This window comes from Diabrotica undecimpunctata, chromosome 5 (genome assembly GCF_040954645.1).
Source record: "Diabrotica undecimpunctata isolate CICGRU chromosome 5, icDiaUnde3, whole genome shotgun sequence".
Taxonomy (NCBI): domain Eukaryota; kingdom Metazoa; phylum Arthropoda; class Insecta; order Coleoptera; family Chrysomelidae; genus Diabrotica; species Diabrotica undecimpunctata.
This window is the reverse complement of record NC_092807.1, coordinates 134,444,376-134,467,673: the sequence shown is the minus strand read 5'-3', so window position 1 is coordinate 134,467,673 and position 23,298 is coordinate 134,444,376. Positions and strand designations below refer to the sequence as shown.

Here is a 23,298-nt window from a genome sequence, read left to right as displayed (position 1 = left end):
TTCTTGCAAATTCATTAGTACCTGTTAACCTCCATCACTCCGACACTGGCAACCTTATTTAGGGATTAGTAAACCTCACAACTATTGTATTCTATTCTGCTCCAACCTTTATACCTGGTGGTCATACTCAATTTAAAATTGTTTTCCTATATACTTCTGTAAACTTGTTGACAAATATCTGTTTTTCATTGAGTCACCCGTATCAACAGTTTAGGGATTTGCATACATAATTTATTGTTTTATTACTCTCTCATACATAAAAATACACTATAGTGGAGATGGGAAATTTAGCGTTGGAACCTATAAATTTACATTTCATTTATTGTTTCCCACCTTTAGACGTAAGAGTTTGGAAACTACCGCTGTGACAGTAACAATTTTAGTTGATATCCTCCTCTGATACGTCTAAAGGTGGGAAACAGTGAATAGAATGTAAATTTATAGGTTTCCATCGCTAAATTTCTCATTTCTACTAGTTTCATCTCTTTTATCTTACAACATCATAATTATGTTTTCCATCATTTGCGTTATGTTGCCGGTTATTAGCGCGCTTATCACTGTATTTATATAAATATGTAACTACCAATATTTGATTTAATCCGCTTGACCACGGGGGCGAACTAGGTTATGGTTTTCGGAGCGAACTAGTATGTAATTAAGAGGGTTTTTTGACCTTGGGAGCGAACTAGTTTGCTCCGTAATAACCTGATCTACTCTCTTCTGAAACAGATTATTCTTTTTCTGATTCTTCGTCTGTAGTATCATTTTTCATTTTGCATGGACCAATAGACCACATCCGTCCACTCTTGGGCTTCCAACTATGTATTTTGTATAGCTAATTAAATGAACTGTTTATAATGTTTTATTGCGGACTCACATTTTTCGACGTTTGTTAAAGGTTATTTTTAGTTTAAATATGGATTAAATAAACTAAAACTGTAGAGGTGCAGTGGGAAAAAACATTTTGAATTTACACTTTAAAAATAAGGTCTATTTATCGAGATAAAAAGTATTCTATCTCGTTAGTTGGACCAAAAAATACACATTTTCAAAATTTTATTGAAATCGGTTTAGTGGTTTCGGATATTAGCGTGGACAAACACCGTGACACGAGCTTTTTATATATAAAGACTAGAATTGCGGGATTATAGAAAATAAAATCGCAAAAGAATGTTTTTAAATATTTTTATTAACGCTAACTAAAAAAATTCGTAAACTCACATATATGTATATCCTTCACTTATAATCTCCAAATGTTGTTTAAAATTAATAGACCTAAGGGGGTTATCTGGTAGCCTGAATTCCATATTTGCAATTCTCATTGTCCAGGTTACTACGAAGAAGGTGACGGCATTTACTGGGAAGGCCCGAATTAACGTTGGTGTCATTCCACGATAGAGACTACGATATCCTTCTGTGTTGACGGTTTTCTTGAAGCAATCATACCATCCAGAATATTGTTTTGAGGTAATCCCGTCTACCTGAATTTTTGACTTAAGGACGTCTAATGGGTATGGTATTATCCAAGAAATCACACCTGCAATTAACATTACATAAAACATTTAATTCAAACAAAGAAATGTCAAATATACTAGAACTATTGGTTGTAAGCAACCCACCTTAATTATAGAAAAAAAGGAAGTTAAAAGTAATATGTTTTGTTATTTTTTTAAGTTCTGAGCCTAACTTTTTAAATATTTTACAACTCTAAATGATTTTCAATTACTTTTACATAATAAATATATACTGATTATCTTTTAAAAGTTTTGTTCTTTATAAAAATAGTTAATTTCGAGTAAATATTTGTCCTAACGTGTTTAGGTGTAATAATTATTGATTTTAATGTATTGGCATTGTTTCATATCGGTCAACATACTGCTGGCTAATACGATGAGACCAGAATCAATAAGAATTGAAAATGGCAAGTTTAATTCTTTTAAAGACAGTAGGGTACTACGTCAATGATGTATTTTATCTCTAATAGTTGAAGTTTCTTCAACTTCTATGTGGAATATATATTGAGAAAATCACTTGGTGAATGAAATAGGCGACATAAATGTTAGATATGCTGACGATGTACCTCTACTAACTACTACCGAGAAAGAAATTCCAAGCCTGCTACATCTAGTGTAAACTGAAAGCAATATATGAGGTTTCAAGATCTACAGAAAAACTATAATAGTCAATTATTTAACCTCACTACAAACAACCGGAGGCTTCGAACAGTTTAAAATAGGTAAATTCAATTATAGTTCTTCTTCTTCGTCCTGTGCCTGGCTCGATTATCGCATGTTGGCTATCCAATTAGCTATACTAATTTTTTTGATAAAATGACTTGATAAAAACTATCGATAACATCTAACAAAACAACAGAATGGAAGTCAAAATAGATGGACAACCTACAGAACCTATAGAAATAGGCAGCGGAATAAGACAAGGGGATTCATTGAGCCCCATGCTCTTCAATTTGATTATGGATGAAATCATAAAAACCGTTATTAAAGGAAGAGGATACAGAATGGGAAACAAAAAAATCAAAATACTCTGTTACTGAAGAAGATAGTCTGCAAAAACTGGTCCATAGATTTAACATAAAAGCCAAAGAATTTAATATGACAATTTCATCTCAGAAAACTAAAACAATAGTAATCAGCAAAGAACCAACTAGATGTAAAATAGAAATTGATGGCATCAGTATTTAACAAGGAAATGGAAATAAAATACCTGGAAATTACACTGTCTAGCTATGGAGACCTGGACAAAGAAGTGAGAGATCAAGTATAAAAAGCAAATAGACTGGCAGGATGCCTTAATAACACTATATGGCGAAACAGACACATTGACACTGAGATGAACTCAAGAATTTATAAAGCCCGTGTAAGATCAATAATGACATACGCCTCAGAAATAAGACACAAACTCGACATAGCCACAACGCAAAAGCTACTGGAAACAGCAGAGAGTACTGAGAAGAATTATAGGAAATACGCCGAGAGATCGAAAGAGAAGTGAATACATTAGAAGAAAATGTAACGTACAGTGTAAAAATGAATGGACACAAAATAGAAAAAAAGAATGGAAGAACCACATAAGCAGAATGGAGGAGATCCGTGTCGTCAAAATAGCAAGACATAAGTCACCAATCGGCAGAAGAAGTATCGGACGACCGCGCAAAAGATGGAGTGACAACCTTCCATAGAGGTATTAATCCGCCAATAAACAAGCAGAATTGCTTATAAAGAGAAAAAAGACGAAGAAGAAGAATTTTGTTGATGGCAGCTCGAAAAAGGGATGCAGAGAGTATGTTAAACCATTCTTTCAGGTTTTTGATCCATAACGTTTTTCATGACTTCGGATGTTAAAGTTCTTCGTAACTATCGGCAATTTAAACCGTATCGTAGACATACCTAAAATTGATGCCATTAATTTTAATACCACATTGAACACCATCCAATGCTTTATTAAAAACTAACTCCGAATAAATGTTAAATATTAGTTTAGACAAAATGCAGCATTCTCTTCGTATTTAAAGCCCGTCAAAATTATGCTGGTCAATCCTGATGTTTGCACGTTAATGCCAGTAATGATTACCAACTTTGGGGGTAACATACATATAAATCTGGCTGGATGCAGATTGATCTATTCACTAAATGGTTTGATCACTTTCTCATCCATACTCAAGCCTCTAAAGACAATCCAGCATTACTTATACTCGATGGACACAAAACCCACACTCAAAATATTGCCGCTATAGAAAAAGCAAGGGAGAATGGTGTGACAATTTTATGTTTACCTCCACACTGCAGTCACCGTATGCAGCCGCTCGATGTTTCGTTTATGGCACCGCTAAGTACCTTTTATACTACACAAGTGGAAGTTTGGCTGAGGCAAAATCCAGGCAAGTAACTCTACCTCAAATTGGTTCATTATTTAGCCATGCTTATCTACAAGCTTCAACACCGTTGAACGCCATATTTGGGTTCAAGAAGACCGGAATTTATCCAGTAGACCGTATTGTCTTCACAGATGACATGTTTGCAGCTTCTATGCCTACAGAGAGACCATTAACTGAACCTAATAAAGACGATAGGGCAGTATTATCGGAAGAGCCCCCAGAACGCACAGATTCTATTGAAATTTCTAGGGAAGTTACGCCAGTGGAACAAATCGGACAAATCGGGCAGCCACTGGGTTCAATCGAATCCGAGGAAAATGATTTTCCAGTTGAAGACGACATTAAACCATTATCATCATCATCATCAGTAGCTCGACAACCCTTTCTGGGTCCTGGCTTGTTCTAGGATTTTCCGCCATTCTGTTCTGTTCCTTGCTTTGTTTTTTCAGTTGGTAATCTTAAGTGTTTTCAGATCTTGCTCTACTTGTTCCATGGATCTAAGTTTGGCTCTTCCCTTTGACCTTCTTCCTACTGGTGTTTGTCTCATAATATGTTTTGGTGTTTGGTCTAATATGACATTAGACCATCCACTAGCAAAATTCACCATTATATTTCTCCTCAAAAAATTGCCCTCTACCCAACGGTGGCAGATAAGGTAGCTCCAAAAAAAATAAGGAAGGTGAAGAAAGGTAAAGCGGCTATTCTCACAAGTACCCCTTACAAAGAAGAATTAGAGAAGTCTTTCAAAGAGCAAGAAGGGAAAAATAAAAGAGTGAGCGTTAAAAAATTAATGCTAATACAAAAATTAAATCTCTTCAAAGCAGTAGCCGAAATAAACAGTCTTCAGAAATAAACATTAAGAATAAAAACAAGTCAATGGAGTTGGATAATATTGAAGTTACAAGAGAGAAAAGAAAGCAGTATATAAAGAAGGAAAGTAGCAGTAGTGAATCCGAAACTGAAGAAGTCAACGTCGCATGTTTATATTGCAGCAACAATTTCTTAGAAGACAGGCCCGGCGAGGGTTGGATAAGGTGATCTGGTTGCCATAAATGGGTGCATAACGCTTGCGCCGTTGCCGAGGATGACGAGGACACATTTGTATGTGATGTAATGTCTAATAACCTTTTGTTTCAGTTCTTTTTATAAAAATTAACTTTAAGAATATATCATTTGTGCAAAATTCTTATCCCGTTTTACCTCTATGTTTTCCCGTTTTACCAACACTTATAGGTAAAAAGGGAAACTGTGCATCTGTTTGAATATAAATTTTTTCTGACTACGTTTTTCAGAATTATTCATAAGTTTGATAACAATGTTTTACATAATTGACTAATAAGAGACAAGCACCATAATTGAGTCTTATTTGACTTTATACTTGTGCTTCAGAAAATTTCAAAAGAAAAGTATCCCGTCTTAGGCCCACCTCCCCTAAATTAAGCCACATCGACTCATCTGCATATACAGGGTGGTCCTTAAGTAATTGTACAAAAAGAAACAGTAGATTCTACACTTTAAAATATTACGATTTAAGCCAAATTGCTTAAACAAAATGTTGATGTTAAGAAAGATACAGGGTGTTAAAGTGCAAAATTAAAATTTCATTTTTCGCTATAACTTTCATGTTTCTAAACATTTATGTATAAAAATTTACAACTGGGTACTTTTAAATATGAGAAACTATAATTTGATGCACACTTTAATGTAATTGATAGAGGGCGCCACTTATGCCACATATGTTGTATAAATTTGCACTTAACTTTTTTGCTCTTTAAGTTACCTGTATTGGGGATAAAAAATAATAAAGATACATCATTTTAACAAAAAAAAGGTATACTTGTTAATAACTTTAAAACTCAACAGTTTTTGAGATAATCGCATTTTAAAAATCAGCTGCATAATTCTGATCTAAGGCAATTACTCCAGGCAACGAAGAAAAAATAGACAAAAACATTAATACTTCTGAATTTTGGTATAAAATACCTTTAACTAAAGTTAATAGTTAACGAAATATTAAATAAAATAAATATATCAGCAGGATAATTAATAATAGGATTTGACAAAATAACAGAATAATAGGATTTTACATCAAACATTTTACGTTTTATGTTAAATTAGAGTCATAATCAAAACATTTTGTTTACAAACCAAATTAAGAAATAGTTAAACTAAATAACATAACTTTTTGCTAAAGTAAGTGTTCGATATGTCCTCCATTTTCTTTAATTCATTTGTCAATATATTCCATAAAAGATCGTCTCATGTTAAATAGCATCATTGGTTCTGAAGAAACTGCTGCAGTATTTATTTCTTCCCATAGTTGGTTGCGAATGTTTATGGCATTCTTATAGACATGTTGTTTTAATGCGCCTCATACACCAAAATCAAGCGGATTAAATTTGGGGCTACGTGGTGGCTATAATGTATAATGGATGAATATATTATGTTGGATACATATCCAAATCTTATGGTATATTATGGAACTACATATTATTTGTCGCAGAAGTTAAATAATGTATTAAACTGTGTTGTATCTCATTCATTGGTTACTTATATACACACGGAATAACCTATCGATGACATTACTTATTTATATGATTACGTTACAGCTTACGAGTAACTATAATTACATCTCGAACAAATGGACTATTATGATTTACTAACGAACTAATATTATGCTGAACTAAATTGCCTGTGTGTTTACTATATTTATAATAATATTGGTTATTAGGATAACGATGATGTTTTTGTAAAAATTTTTGGGTCTTTCAGGTTAGATTTGTAGCAAAAGTATTATGAAATATTACACATATGTGTTAGTGCTCTAGTTTCTAGTTGTCCTAATAAAAATGAGTGAACAATTTACGTAGTGAATAATAAGTATTCTTTTCGGATTTTTTTTTAATTAAATAATTATATCAATATCTCACCACAGTGACAAGGAATATGTCTAGCACGACCAATCCAACGTTCAGATAAGTTGTATTTAAGTATGTTCTAACTGCCTTCTCTCTAGAATGTGGTAATGTACCATCTTGCATAAACCACATATTTTGGGTTTTTAGCATTTTACAGTATAGAAAAAGTATACAACTCCATTATAGAAACTTAAGAAGCGATAGCAAAGGGAAACATGATGACGGCCAACGTCTGAATACGGCACCTAAGGAAGAAGATGAAATATATTTTCTCCAATAAGACATTTACCACCCATAACAAAGCATTTTGTGATATCACATTATAATCTTTGAGTTGTTTTAATAAGAATAAATTATAAATTATGCTTATCTACAGGTATTCTGTGCTTTACCGCACAAATATCAAACTAAGAATTATTGTGCAGCTGACTTATAAAATGCATTTATCTCGAAAACGGTTAAATTTTCAGGTTACTAACAAGTATACCTTTTCTTTGTAAAAATAATGTATCTTTGATATTTTTTAAGATAAATAGAGCTAACTTAAAGACCAAAAATTTTAAGAGCAAATTTATGCCACATATGTGGCATATGTGACGCCCTCTATTAGTTACAGTAAAGTAAGTATAAAATTTTAATTTATCCTACTTAAAAGAATTCAACTGTAAATTTTTGTTCAGAAACATTTACAAACATAAAAGCTATAGCCAAAAATAAAATTTTAAATTTCCACTTTAACACCCTGTATCTTTCTTAATATCAATATTCTATTAAAGCAAGTTGGCTTAAATCGTAATATTTGAAAGTGCAGAATCTACGGTTTCCGTTTGTACAATTACTTAAGGACCACCCTGTATAATCTATATATGATATGATGCTCTATATTATCAGATATTCTGATCATCATTAATATAGTTTATAAGATATTAAGTAAATATTCATTGCTATAACTAATTTAATATCTTTATTTATAATATTCACCTGCTGTTCCACCAGCGAACAAAATTGTTGCTGATGAAGGGACCTGTCCTTCCTCGGTTCTCGCTAAATACTCGTAAGATACAAAATAAGTTGTAAAGGCTGGAACATCTCTTATCAATGTTATACCATATCCTTGAAACACGCCAAGTAATTTCCGTTGTTTATAAATTCTTAATAAACAATCTAGTGGATTTTTACCCGCTTGCGTTCCTGCAACCTAAACAGAATTTAAATTTCACAATTTGGTAAATCGTTCTAAAATTACTGTTTCCTAATTATAAATGAATATTGAAAGTGTGAAAAAATAAAAAAAAAGTTTTTCATGAAAGGTCTGCTTTTATATAATTAAAATTAATATGCCGATAAAGTGTTAAGGTTCAATTAGTTTTGAAATAAAATCGGTTCATAACGCCTTATTTCCTGCCGTTACTATTATTTTTTATTGTCAGTGTTTTTCTCTTTTCTTTAGGCCTTCCCTCATTACCCGTCTTAGAATTTTCTGGGTCTCTTTCTGTTACTTCTAGTTTGTCAAATGTTCTTTGCCTGTTTATTATTGGTAATTTTTACTAAGTGTTGTAACCACAATAATTGATACTCCTTTCTATGCGCTTTTTATTAGGTTCAACTTGCAGCTGTCCTATGATTATTTATTCCATGAAAGAATGTGTCACTTATAAAAAAGCTAAATATACAATTACAAACTCTGAGCGAATTCTATGTGTATAGCCTTCGCCTTTTTTATTTGCACATTTTTTTACGGCGTACAAATTCTTGCTAAATAGATTTTTTCCGTTTTCCCCCCTTACGAGGGGGTTTTAGGGAGAAGCCTTGGGGTGAGTGGTAAACTTTTTTGCATTTTTTTTTAATCCCGAAATTAACATTCTCTGCAAAATTTAGCTTGTTCGTATGATTTTTAGAGGTCAAATCTCTGACGACTGGACTAAACTTCACGTTTAGGATTTGATTTAGTATTGTTGAATGTATAGTCTATAAGTATATATTTTTGTATTACTTGTGACTCTAGTAGGTATACTTTGATTTACAGAGAAAAAAGCGTTTAACGGCATTTCAAGGTAATTTCTTGGTTTGGTACTTCAACCTGTTATCTGTGAGATCATTTAACATACAAACAGTCAAGTTTGTTTTCTAGAATAGAATAAAAATATTTATACTTAAATCCCATGGTCTTTATATATTGCATCAACAATCATATTGATTTTTTCATTATAAACAAATAACATTAAATATGTATCATCAATCATTATATCGAGTAATTCCACTAACTACGTAGAGATCTTTTACTAAAATACCAACATCACTACTTCGCTTTGCTCTAATTGCCTCACTGCGGATACGGTATCTTTATGTTATACCTTTTGTACTTATTAAACATCTAATTTCTATTTTATCAAAATTCAGGTCTTACCTCCGCAAGTAATATTGGTATAAATAAATGAGTAACTATTGTGACTCTTGTTTTCTTTGTCAGTTCTCTCTCTCTCTCTCTCTCTCTCTCTCTCTCTCTCTCTCTCTCTCTCTCTTTCTCTCTCTCTTTCTCTCTCTCTCTCTCTCATCTTTTGCGCGGTCGTCCGATACTTCTTCTGCCGATTGGTGACTTATCTCTTGCTATTTTGACGACACGGGTCTAATCCATTCTGCTTATGTGGTTATTCCATTCTTTTTTTTTATTTTGTGTCCATTCATCTATACACTGTACGTTACATTTTCTTCTAATATCTTCGCTTCTCTTTCGATCTCTCAGCGTATTTCCTGTAATTCTTCTCAGTACTCTCATAGTCTAACACTGGCTTTATAAATTCTTGATTTCATCTCAGTGTTAATGTGTATGTTTCGCCATATAGTGTTATTAAGGCATCCTGCCAGTCTATTTGTTTTTTGTACCTGATCTCTCACTTCTTTGTCCAGGTCTCCATAGCTAGACAGAAGTCTCAGGTATTTTATTTCCATCTGGCTGGTTCTTTGCTGACTACTATTGTTTTAGTTTTCTGAGACGAGATAGTCATATAAAATTCTTTTGCTCTTTTGTTAAATCTGTGGACCAGCCTTTGCAGATTATCTTCATCTTGGGCTATCAATATTGCGTCGCCTGCATAACAGAGTATTTTTGTTTCTTTATTTCCCATGTATCATCTTCCTTTGTTAACGCTTTTGATGATCTCATCCATAATCAAATTGAAGAGCATGGGGCTCAATGAATCACCTTGTCTTATTCCGCTGCCTATTTCTATAGGTTTTATAAATTGTCCATCTCTTCTGACTTCCATTTTGTTGCTTTAGTGAATGTTTTCGATAGTTTTTATAATATTTAGGGGAACTTTTCTATTATACAGAAGATGAATTACACCTTTAGTCTTACTCTGTCAAACGCTTTCTTTAGATCAGATAAATGCTGGTCTATTATACTTTAGTGATTTCTCAGCATTTGGCTTTATAACGAATATTGCGTTTCTTTGTTACAGGACGTTGTTTTATAAATTAGATTATGTTGCAATAACAATTATCTTTCTTAGTTTACTGTTATCATTAATTCATTTGACTTTAGGTTTTTTGACCTAACTAAATTTTGCGTGCTTTTTACCAGCTTTATATAACATTAATTCATTTATTATTTATTCCCTATTGTCTGAGGCTGTCTCAAAAATTCCCTTTAGTAGTACTGTCTAGTACTCTACTAACAACAACTAAATTAACAACTAATTTTCAATTAGTTGTTAATAATAAACATGTGATTCTTACCTTTCACTTTTAAACCCAATTTGTAATTCGCCTAATTGACCTACTTTACATTATTTGAATTCTTTATTATCTCTTGTATATTGGCTTAAGTATAAAGAATGTGAAATGCGAAGTTCATAAATTAAGAAACAAGCAAAATTAAATAATCACGTAGAGACGAGTTAGTACAGGTCATCGAAGAGTTTTACGAGAAATTAGATGGAAATAGACAAGAAGATCAAACAGGAATTCAAACAGCCATTTCAAAGAAGATCATAAACCAAGGTTACGAACTAATTCCAGAAAAAAAGGTAGACGAGCTGAAAAATGAAAAATAAAAGAAAAATTAAAAATAACAAAGCCCTAGGAGAGGATGGAATTGTAGTATAAGCTATCGTAAAAGGAGGATATATGCTATTAAAATCAATTAAGGAAACTGTTAAACCTATGTTTGCAGCAAAGAGAGGTGCCCAAAGAATGGAACAATGATATAACCATCCTTTTGCATGAAAAAGGAGATAGACCTAGAAAATTATAGACCTATTAACATGTTGAACCACATATACAAGCTCTTCACTAGGTTAGTGATATCAAGATTGGAGAAAAAATTAGATTTCTACCAACCGAGAGAGCAGGCAGGATTCCGATCAAATTATGGTACCAATGATCACCTCCATACAGTAAAGACGCTTATTAAAAAATACAACAAAGCTCTTGTCCTTACTTTCATAGATTTTCATATAGTGTTCGATACGATCGAAATAGACAGACTTATAGAAGCAATGAATGATAGCAGGATTGACCATACGTATAGTGAACTTATTTACAATATTTACAAAAATGCCACCTTGACTGTTAAGATACAACAATAAAACCAAACCAATAAAAATAAAACATGTGATAGGGCAAGGAGATACATTGTCACCGAAATTATTCATAACGGCATTAGAGTAGGCCTTTAAGATGGTCAATTGGGACCATAGAGGAGTAACAATAGACGGCGAAAAACTTAACCATCTCCGTTTCGCAGATGACATTGTGCTTATCACAGATAATTTAGAACAAGCCACAGATATGTTAAATGAATTGGACTTTGCATGTTCGAAGGTGGGCCTGGGTATGAACTTGACCAAAACTAAGTGTATTACAAATATGGTGCCCAATAACCATTTAACTATTCAAAATAAAGTCGTAGAACTGGTTGAGAAATATACCTATTTGGGTCATGAAATAAGAATCAGCAGGGACAACTAAACATGCGAAATCCAAAGACAAATCACTTTAGCGTGGGCAGCCGTTGGAAAACTGGCAGACACACTTAGGGCCAACATTACAATTAGCCTCAAAAGAAAAGTATTTGACCAATGCGTATTACCGGTCATGACCTATGGGGCGAAAACTATTACTTTGACCAAGACTACGGCTTCGAAATTGAGAGAGGTACAGAGACGAATGGGACAGTCTATGCTGGGAGTGACGTCGCATGACCTAATAAGAAACGAAGATCTGCGAAGAAGGACTAGCATTGCCGATGTTGTGGAACAAAATTACACATTGAAGGCCAAGAGCAGACAAACGTAGTAGAGGAAGATCACCTACACGTTGGGCTGACGACATCAAGCGTATCACCAAAAAATGGAAACAAAGAGCACAAAATCGCAAAGAATGGAGGAGTTTTATGGAGAGATATGTCCAGCAGTGGACGTGATAAATGAAGGCTGGATGATTATGAGGATGTTTCATTTCCTTCGTTGTCGGATATTTTTCTTATGATTATTATCCTTAAATATCCTCTTTGGTATCACTAGGCAATGAAGTGTGTAAAATTCCATTATTTACTTTTACTCTTTATTGTTTTATTTTATTCCAAAACCAATAGTGTAGTCTCAACTTACTATCTAATAAAATACTTATTTATAAGTTACTGACCTGCATCCTTGACTTAACTAGCTCCATAGGACTAGAAATAACACTAGTGAACAATCCCGCCGCTGCTCCAGCAACTGCATGCGACGACAGACTCTCAGGATTTCTCGAATATTTTTGAACATTTGCATATACACCGAACACAACTGCATTTAAAGTTGCTACCCCCACAACTGGACTAGTTACTCCTCGATATATTCCCTTAATTCCTTCTTTTGCCATTAAGGATTTTATGCAGTGGACGGTTCCTCGATATTGAGGATTAACTGCACATTGTGTTTGTAAATTTACCTTGACTGTGTCGAGGGGATGGCCTACAAAAACACCAGCTACACCTACAAAGCATAAAACATATTATTTTACATCCATATTTGGTTCCATTTTTTATATATTATATATAAATAATTGGATATATATATATATATATATATATATATATATATATATATGAATATGAATATATATGAATATATGAACATACATGAAGTTTTATTCCGACAATACATCTACAGTTTATTTACAAAACACGTGATAGAGGTCGCTATTACCGTACAAAGGCATGTTATGTTACTGTAACGGCCATATAGGCAACAATATATTTCAGTTCACCTTGAGTACTTACAAGTCTCCTTGTCGAGAGGTAGACCTCGAAACACAAAAAAAAATAATACCAAATATGAATATCGCTATGCCCTTCCCTAACAAATTTAAAAAAAAAACTGCGTAATTAAAATTAAATCCTCCTAATTTAACGGCACAGAAATACATGATATTTTCTTTATTTGGAATTAAGCTTCTGACCACAAGTTCCCTTTCCAGCTTTCCTTCTCTCAACAAATCACAGTCTAGTATTTTCTAACAACCCAAAATTCCATTTCTTTCCTTTCTCGGAAATATCGCAATTATACATTTTGGTTTTTTTTCTTCAGCAATCAACAAAATCGCTTTGCATAACTTAAAATTTTCTCCTTTGTCGGCTCTCGAAAACAAACAGATATCTGGACTTTCCAGCCGATTGTTAACCTTACCCTTTTCGTCGAATTCTTTTAAAACGAAATCATTCTATCCCTACTTAAATTAACTTATTAACTAAAGCCTTAATCTAGATTTTGATTAAAATCTAATATTTGTTCTTTTTATACCTACACAAATAACTTTTGCCTTAAAGAATCTTTTAATATGCACTGATCACTTGCCTACATCTAGAAATAAGATATTTGTCAAAATTTTCTTCTTATACAGGGTGGTCCTTTAGTAACTGTACAAAAAGAAATAGTAGATTATACACTTTAAAATATTACGATTTAAGCCAAATTACTTTAATAAAATGTTGATATTAAGAAAGATACAGGGTGTTAAAGTGCAAATTTAAAATTCTATTTTTCGCTATAACTTTCATGTTTGTAAACATTTATATATAAAAATTTCCAGCTGGGTACTTTTAAATATGGGAAATAATAATTTGATGCACACTTTGATGCACACATTTTCACTTAACTGTTCTGCTCTTTAAGTTACCTGTATTTGGGATAAAAAATATTAAAGATACATTATTTTAACAAAAAAAAGGTAAAACTCAACAGTTTTCGAGATAATCGCATTTTACCAATCAGCTGCACAATTCTGATTTAAGGCAATTACTCCAGGCAAGGAAGAAAAAATAGACAAAAACATTAATACTTCTAAATTTTGGTATAAAATACCTTTAACTAAAGTTAATAGTTAACGAAATAATAAATAAAATAAATATATCAGCAGGATAATTAATAATAGGATTTGACAAAATAACAGAATAATAGGATTTTACATCATTTTACTTTTTATGTTAAATTAAAGTCATATTCAAAACATTTTGTTTACAAACCAAACTAAGAAATAGTTAAACTAAATAACATAACTTTTTGTCAAAGTAAGTGTTCGATATGTCCACCATTCTCTTTAATTTATTTGTCAATATATTCCATAAAAGATCGTCTTATATTAAATAGCATCATTGGTTCTAAAGAAACTGCTGCACTGCAGTATTTATTTCTTCCCATAGTTGGTTGCGAATGTTTATGGGATTCTTATAGACATGTTGTTTTAATGCGCCCCATATACCAAAATCAAGCGGATTAAATTCTGGGCTACGTGGTGGCGTACACACGGAATAACCTATCGATGACATTACTTATTTATATGATTACGTTACAGCTTACAAGTAACTATAATTACATCTCAAACAAATGGACTATTATGATTTACTAACGAACTAATATTATGCTAAACTAAATTGCCTGTGTGTTTACTATATTTATAACAATATCGGTTATTAGGCCAACGATGATGTTTTTGTAAAAATGCTGAGTGTTTAAGGTTAGATTTGTAGCAAAAGTATTATGAAACAAAATACATATGTGTTATTTAATACCTGCGCTCTAGTTTCTATTTATCCTAATAAAAATGGGTCAAAAATTTACGTAATGAATAATAAATATTCTTTTCGGATTTTTTATGAATTAAATAATTATATCAATATCTCACCACATTGCCAAGGAATATGACTACCACGACCAATCCAACGTTTAGAAAATTTGTATTTAAGTATGTTCTAACTACCTTCTCTCTAGAATGTGGTGGTGTACTATCTTGCATAAACCACATATTTTGGGTTTTCTTCATTTTACAATAGAGAAAAAGTAATACAACGTCATTATAGAAACCTAAGAAGCGATAGAAAAGGGGAAATAGTAAACATGATGACGGCCAACGTCTGAATACGGACACGACACCTAGAGAAGAAGATGAAGAATCTTCTCTCCACTAAGACATTTAGCACCCATAGCATTTTGTGATGTTACATTATCATCTTTGAGTTGTTTTAATAAAAATAAACTATGAATTATGCTTATCTACAGGTATTCAGTGCTTTACCGCACAAATATCAAACTAAGAATTATTATGCAGCTGACTTATAAAATGCGATTATCTCGAAAACAGTTAAATTTTCAGGTTACTAACAAGTATATCTTTTCTTTGTAAAAAAAATGTATCTTTAATATTTTTTAACACAAATAGAGCTAACTGAAAGAGCAAAAAAGTTAAGCCCAAATGTATGTCACACATGTGGCATATGTGGCGCCCTCTATTAGTTACATTAAAGTATGTATAAAATTATAATTTATCCTACTTAAAAGCACCCAACTGTAAATTTTTGTCCAAAAAGATTTACAAGCGTAAAAGTTATAGCGAAAAATAAAATTTTAAATTTCCACTTTAACACCCTGTATTTTTCTTAATATCAATATTTTATTAAAGCAAGTTGGTTTAAATCGTAATATTTTAAAGTGCAGAATCTACGGTTTCTGTTTGTACAATTACTTAAGGACCACCCTGTATATATTTTAAACTTAATACTTAAACTGATTATTTTCTCATGTATATTGTTTAATTAATGTGAAACATCCTGTATATTAAAATCTATATTGATTAATCTAGATTTTCAGTATAAATAATAAGATTCAGGTATTGAATCATTTTCAACAGTCCAAAGTGCTTTATTTAATGAAACAGTTGTTCTTTTAATTTTTAAAATACACTTTTAAAATTGACACTGTTAGATTTGAAATAGTCTTGCTAATAAAACAAAGCACTAATAAACAAAGCTGAACAATGTCGGAGATGTGAATTATATCATTGCTTTAGGTTGCAATATCATTACTGTCTGCTTTATCAATCCCTTAAAACGAATTAACGTATAAATTAGAGTATTATAAACAAAACACAAATTTGATTGTCATTAATTTGAATTACAATGTTGTAGTAGGTCTAACGCTTTCACCAATTAGACAGGATTGCGATTTGTATTCTTTTTTATTTTAGAAAGACAATTTATATCTAGATAATTTGATCTTCTAGTCCACTAATCGGTCTGAAAATATACAATTATTAAAAACAACTTACCCCCAACACATCCGGCAGCGAAATCAAGAGACATGACCAGGGCTTTCAATATGATACACGTCTACAAAAACAGTGAGCTTCCAAGGGACGGATGTAAATCTTTCTTTCAGCTGACAATCGTAAATTTTCTTAGTTATAATTTGACCAAATAAGGACTCCATGTACTATTTCAACAATACCTAAAAATACTAAATTTTAGAACGTTTTAGTTTATCATAGTTTTTGCCAGTTACGAAATGCATTGTTCATGTAAAATAAATGCAGATTTATTTAAAGCAATTCTAGATATTATTTCTAAATCAAGGATGTTAAGATATCAGTAAATCATTCACCATATAAAGTTAATTAAAAGGTATATATTCCCACATGTTCCATAATTTGAACTAGACCCTTATCCTTTTCCTTTTTTTTCTTGATAAAAAATGAAAATAATTAATAAATAATTAATTAATATAATGGTTAATTAAATAAATAATATAACAATAAATAAAATTATTAATTGATTAAAAGACCGGACGACAGGGTAAAAATATAAATAAAAAATGTGGTGAATTTAAATTAATATTAATAAATAAATAATGCCTTCAAAGCTTATTTGAAATGTACACTGAGCTAGTTAAATTTATAATTACATAAAAGTTTAAAATGATTTTAATCAGAAATCACTAAAATACAACAAATTGGCAGGCATCTACTAGGATCAAATTAAAGAGCATTATCCACGTATTGTACGCAAAAGAGATACCTCTAAGAATAATCATAACCATCGAAAATATTTAAGAGAATAACACAATAAAAGCTAAAGTAAAACAAGAACCAACCAACCCAACTAAGGCTGGGAATAAGATAAGCTAGAGGGATTCTCTGATGTTCAACATGATGGTAGATAAAATAATAAAAGATAAGAACTAAAAAAAGATACCAAATGGACAAGAAAGCAAAAGTTGAACCCAGCCTGAGAGACTTGCACAACCCATAAGTATGATATTGGGGTGATACAATTCGTTAGAGCGAGGAGGATTAACTTGCGTAAACAAGAATCACTCCACCTAGCTCCAATGCTCCAGACCATCCACTTCCCCCCGATAGCAATCTGATGCGCTATAGAGGCTCTCTAATCAGCAAAATGCTTGTCATGTGGGGTACCTTTTATTTGACGATAGAAATGATTTTGGAATGAAAAAGTCATGCAGTGTTTTGTAAGAGATAATGTGTCTTGGGGAATTTCATGTTTAGAGTACAAGATGAAAATGGTTTCATCGATGGGAATGTTGGTGAATAAAGAAACAATGTCAAAACTAACTAGTATATCTGAGGGTGAAATAGAAAAGTTTTTCAGAAAATCAATGAAATGAAAAAAGTTTTTGACAAAGGACGAGGCGTTTTCGGCTAATGGTTGTAAGGATAAAGCGAGATGTTTTCCAATTTCTAAGTGGGACAGTTGTATGCAGTGGCGATGGGTCTTAGGGGAACATTGGGCTTATGGATTTTTGGAAGGCCGTATATCTTTGGAATTTGGGATGATTTTTCTCTGGGTATAAGAGATTTATTGAGGTCTGGAGGTAGAGTAGTCTTATTTATAATGGGTTTGGTCGTTTTTTCTAGATATGTGGTTGGATCGTTGGGGTCGCGTTTGTATTCTGTGGAATTGAGAAATTCGGACATTTTGTCAAAATAGTTAGAAGAGTTGAGAATGACGGTGGCATTACTTTTGTCGGCCGGAAAGATGACATTGTCAGGGTTGATGTAAAGTTCTTTGAGGGCACGTCTTTCTGATATTTGAAGGTGGGGGTTTGGAAGTACGGAGAATTCTCGCGACATCTTGTCTGACAAATAATTTTCTTAGTTGGGATCGAAAGAGAAGTGACAGAAAAATTGAACCCTTTTGACAGAACTTTGGTAGCTAAATCGGATATGTGAATATCTGAGAAATTGCGAACAACAGTAGTAGGTTGTTGGTTTGAAATGGGCTGTGGATCTTGCTGAGATATATAAGTTGGTCCAGTTTGCGTTTCTGCATTTGGGTTTTGTTGTCAGAAATGTGTTGGGCTTTTTGGTGAGAAAGACGATCGAAAGTTTCCCATAATATTGGATGGATATTGAAAGAGTAGATGTCATTGTAGGTTTTGAAAAGTTGGGAATTTATTGTATCTAAGTTGCGTCGGGTGGAATGAATTGAATTTCTAAGAAGCGAAAAACCAGTGGCTCTAAGAATTTTGGAAATTTATGAAGATTTAGTGTGATGTTTAACTTGAAGAGATTTTGGAATGACTTGATGCTCACAACATGATTTAAGAAAAGCAAGATCACAGAGAGACGATATTTGCGTGTTAGAAGATTAGAAAAAGATTTAGTAATAATGAAAAATTCCTGCCGTAGAGGCGAATAAAATATTCGGATAAATTTCCGCGGTCAGATAAATGAAAATTACTGAGTTCTCGGGAAGAATCGCGTTGAGAATTTAATGCTCAACGTTTTGGTTCCCATTTTGGAGACATTTTCAAGAAATTTTGATTAAAATACTTTTGTATTAAAATTGGACAGAATCTGCCCTGAAATGGTAAATTCGTTTAAAAAGGGACCTTTGCTCCTAACTTGTTAAATTCAGACCCAATAATAATGATAAAATATAAATAAATCTCATTTGATAGTAAATTTAATTATTATGTAAACTAAATAATATGTTTTAATAATAATATTTTAAAACAAAAATTATTTTAAAAATTTAAACAGATGATTCAATGTAGTTATTAATCGGATGATATTTATGACTTTTAATAAAATTTGACATTCGGTAGGAATCGAATCTTTTAGTGACAGACATTCTTTTAATTTTTTACTTCTCGTTTAATGTCTATATTTTGTTTTTTTTTTATTTTTTAGTTATTTTTCATGTAGTTTTTAACTTAAACCTACTTAGAGCAAATAGATGACTAGAAACGAATTGAGCGAGAGTAGTGAATCGATGTCAAGAACCGCTAATCTATGACGCTACCCGTAACGATGCCATCTTGTGGCGCTAGTTCCGTGATGCTCACCTCACAATTTTACTGTAGAAAAAAAAAGTAATACAACGCCAGTATAGAAGCTTCACTTCAATAAAGGAAGCAAAACAGATATACTTTTTAATTTTATGAAAACCACAGCAAGTAACCAATTTCTATACAGAAAAACTTGATAACAGCTAGAGAAGAAATACAACAAAAGAGTAAAAAATAAAACTTTACGAAGAGGATAAGTAAAGAATAACGTTAGAAGTGGAGAAGCCTGGAAAATACTTATAAATAGAAGTCGTTCACAAGAATAAAAAAAATGATTTAACTCAACCAATCAGTTACCCCACATTTTTGGTAAAGCAACGCTAGGAAGCCGCATATTCTATAAGACAAAATACTTCCATGAGATTTTTTGTATTATCACTTTCATAAGATACCCCAAAAAAAAGTTCAAAAGGTCGCGCAGTCGAAAAGTTGTTTAACATTTTTATAAACAATTTTTTTTTAAACACGTTGTAACAATCAACTTTTTGAACCGAAGCTACTATACTGTCGTTGTATTCCTTTTTTCTCTATATTAAAATGCTAAGGCGAGCGTCACGGAACTAGCGCCAAAAGATGGCGTCGTCACGGATAGCATCATAGAATAGTAGTTCTTGAAATCGATTCACTATTCTTGATCAATTCTGTTCTAGTCATCATATTTTTACTCTAAGTAGGTTTAAATTAAAAACTACATAAAAAATAACTGACAAAATATAACCATTTAATGAGAAGTAAAAAATGAAAAGAATATCTGTCACTAAAAGATTCGATTCGTAACGATTGTCAAATTTTAAAAGTCATAAATGTCATCCGATGAATAACAATATTGAATCATCTGTTTAAATTTTTATTTTACTTGTCGTTTCAAAATAATTTCATATAAATATAATTAATATTTTTACATATTTAATTTATATAATAATTAAATTTACTTTCATATAATATTTATTTATATTTTATTATTAATATTTGTACTGCATTTGAAAGGTTTTTCATAAGTAAACAACGTATGCTTTGTTAATACGTTAAGAGATGACATTAGGAGCAAACATAATAATTTATTGAATTTGTTTAAAATATAAAAAATAAATAAATAAATAAATAATAAAATTACTTCATTTCATTATAAATATATTGTATTATACATATAAATATATGTAAATTTTAAAAATACAGAAAACATGAAGCTCCGTGTTAGTCTAGAGCAGAGGTTCTCAAAGTGGGTGACGCGGCACCCTGGGGTGCCTCAAGCATTTGAGGCACCCCAGGGTGCCACTGTGGACAGTGGCCTGCCACTCCAATCGAAACATGTTGACTATTTATTGTACTTGTGTACAATGGCGACCGAGAATTATGAATTCTTTAATTTACAGCTTGATGAAAGTACCGACGTTGCTGGACTTGCTTTTGTTTGTGTGTGACAAACACACTGCGTGTGTTTGTGAGGTTTCCATTCGAGATGAAAATAGAAGAAGAACTCCTTATGTGTGAAGAGCTTAAAAGTTATGCCACTGGTGATGAAATTTTCAAGGCTATCCACGAGTATAGAAGAAAAAATAATATAGTGGAGTAAATGTTTCGATATTTGCAGTGATGAAGCGGCTGCAATGGTTGGTAAAATTAGAGATGCGGTGTATGGAATAAAGGTAGTGGCATAAAATGCCTCCAGCAGTCATTGTATCTTACATTGCCATTCTTTTATCAACTAAAAAGTTGCCGCGAGACTTGAAAGACGTATTGAAAGGTTCTGTGAAAATAATTAACCATGTGAAAAGCTGTCCGCTTCAAGCACGCCTTTTAAAGCTCATCGCTGAAAATATGGGTATGAATCACTTCAATCTTTTGCTCCACACAGAGGTTTGGTGGCTATCGAGGGGAACAATTTTAGGGAGACTATTTGAACTAAAGGATTTACTGATTATCACATTTACAGAGAAGTCTTTCATCCAAGAATTAAAAGATGTCAATTGGCTGCTAAAATTGGGATACCTTTCTGACATAAATAAAATCACCTCTTCGCTTCAAGCAAAGGAGGAGCACAAATAGATAAAATCAAAGCCTTGCGTAAAAAAATTACATTTTTCAAAGCATGTGTTGAAAACAGGAACCTCACAAATTTCTCTCGATTACAGGAATTTGTTATAACAAATGAAATCAATCCTCGAACGAACTTTTGAATTGAAATTGAAATTGTTATTGCTCATTTGCAAGGTTTGGAAGAAAATATTGTAAACTATTTTCCTGACATTCACTCAGATGAGTTATATAGCTGGACGATTGGACGATGGACCCGTTATCGTGCGATCCAAAAAATAAACCTGTTGGAATGACAAATGAATCAGCGAAGATAGCATAATTTATATTTAAATGGGAATAAGTCACAATTAAAGGTTAAAATACGTTTATTGACGTTTCAATTTCCACTTCGGAAATCGTTCTCAAAATACAAACATTAGTAAATTATTATTAATATATTATTTCGAGAACGATTTCCGAAGTGGAAATTGAAACGTCAATAAACGTATTTTAACCTTTAATTGTGGCTTATTCCCATTTAAATATAAATTAATTTAAAATGCCACAAGAAAATAGCTTCAGAACAATAGCGAAGATAGCAGTTTAAAACTCAAATATCATGAAGGAAGCAAGAAGAGTTCTGGATGCAGATATATTCAGAAAATAATGTTGCTGGCAAGGTTGCAGTGAAAAAACTTGTGTTTCACATCGACTTATCTCTGTGAGTCTTCTTTCTCTGCATATGATTACAATAAAAACAAAAACAGAAGCATCAAGGGATTTGAGGGTCAAACTTACAAAGGTTCTCATAATTATAAAGATATAATGAAAACATCATCGACACAGTTTCATTCATCACATTAAGTAAGGATATTTAAATATCAAATGTACTTTATTTATTGATCTGAAATAAAGTTTATATTGAAATCAAATGAGCCTCAGAATTGTATTTTTTTTTTCATTTTTTGTCGTTTCCCAAATCGATTCAAGGGTTGGTGTGCCTCGAAATAGTTTTAGCCCTACAAGGGTACCGCAACCAAAAAAGTTTGAGAACCACTGGTCTACTGTTCCAGTTATTTTTATTTTTTTTAATCAACCTAAACAAAACAGATCTCTTGTAATTTTTCTGTTAACTTGATCGTTTCCGAATTATAAACACTGAAAAAAACACAAAATTATCTTAAAGTAAGTCTCAAACCAATATTATTTTTGAATGCACTGACCTAAATTCAGGTTTAAACTTTGTTCTATCATTTCCCGATAAGTATTTTGGGTTTATTGTATTTTAAAACATTGCTTTTTAATCGTCAATGAAGCGCTGATGACAGGACGGGAGCTCGGGCTGCGGCGTGAATAAGAAAGAGAAACAAGATTCACAATTAAAAATCAATATTTTAAAATAAAATAAGCTCACATTTTTCATTAGCAATCGATAGAAAAAGGCTTGAACTTAAATTTAGGCACTTGATGATTTCAAAAATAATATTTTTACTTGTGTATTTGAGCTTTGAAAATCGTCATTTTGCGATTTTTAAAAATTTTTAAATTATTATAACTCAAAAACGATCAACTTCAGAACAAACTTACAGCAGACATACAATTTACAGCTGATGAAAGTACCGACATTGCTGGACTTGATTTTATTTGTGTTTGTGAGGTTTCCATTAGGGATGAAAATAGAAGAAAAACTCCTTATGTGTAAAGAGCTTAAAAGTTATGCCACTGGTGATGAAATTTTCAAGGCTATCCACGAGTATAGAAGAAAAAGTAATATAGTGGAGTAAATGTGTCGATATTTGCAATGATGAAGCGACTACAATGGTTGGTAAAATTAGAGATGCGG

General features: G+C 32.1%; 2 protein-coding genes across 4 annotated transcripts in view; one reads left to right on the top strand and one right to left on the bottom strand.

Moving 5' to 3' along the window:
• Positions 1–1,169: 1,169 nt before the first annotated feature.
• LOC140441816 (mitochondrial basic amino acids transporter) overlaps positions 1,170–23,298 on the bottom strand; it is a 39,653-nt gene continuing 17,524 nt past the window's right edge. For 2 of the 3 annotated variants that reach the window (XM_072532747.1, XM_072532746.1), the window contains exons 2-5: positions 16,399–16,577; positions 12,460–12,791; positions 7,795–8,011; positions 1,170–1,537 (exon numbers count right to left, since the gene is read on the bottom strand). In XM_072532747.1, the coding sequence (XP_072388848.1) occupies positions 1,218–1,537; positions 7,795–8,011; positions 12,460–12,791; positions 16,399–16,432 (903 nt within the window). In that variant the 5' untranslated portion in view covers positions 16,433–16,577 and the 3' untranslated portion in view covers positions 1,170–1,217. Of the gene's footprint in view, positions 1,538–7,794; positions 8,012–12,459; positions 12,792–16,398; positions 16,587–23,298 lie in introns of those variants that run through there. The other variant, XM_072532748.1, reaches the window with a different exon arrangement.
• Positions 21,099–21,485, top strand: LOC140442483 (zinc finger BED domain-containing protein 5-like). The gene has a single exon (XM_072533551.1). The coding sequence runs from the start codon at positions 21,099–21,101 to the stop codon at positions 21,483–21,485; it is 387 nt and encodes a 128-aa protein (XP_072389652.1).

What these genes read in the sequence shown, in the direction of transcription:
- LOC140442483 (XM_072533551.1), top strand. Translation starts at nt 21,099, where the DNA reads ATGCCTCCAGCAGTCATTGTATCTTACATTGCCATTCTTTTATCAACT.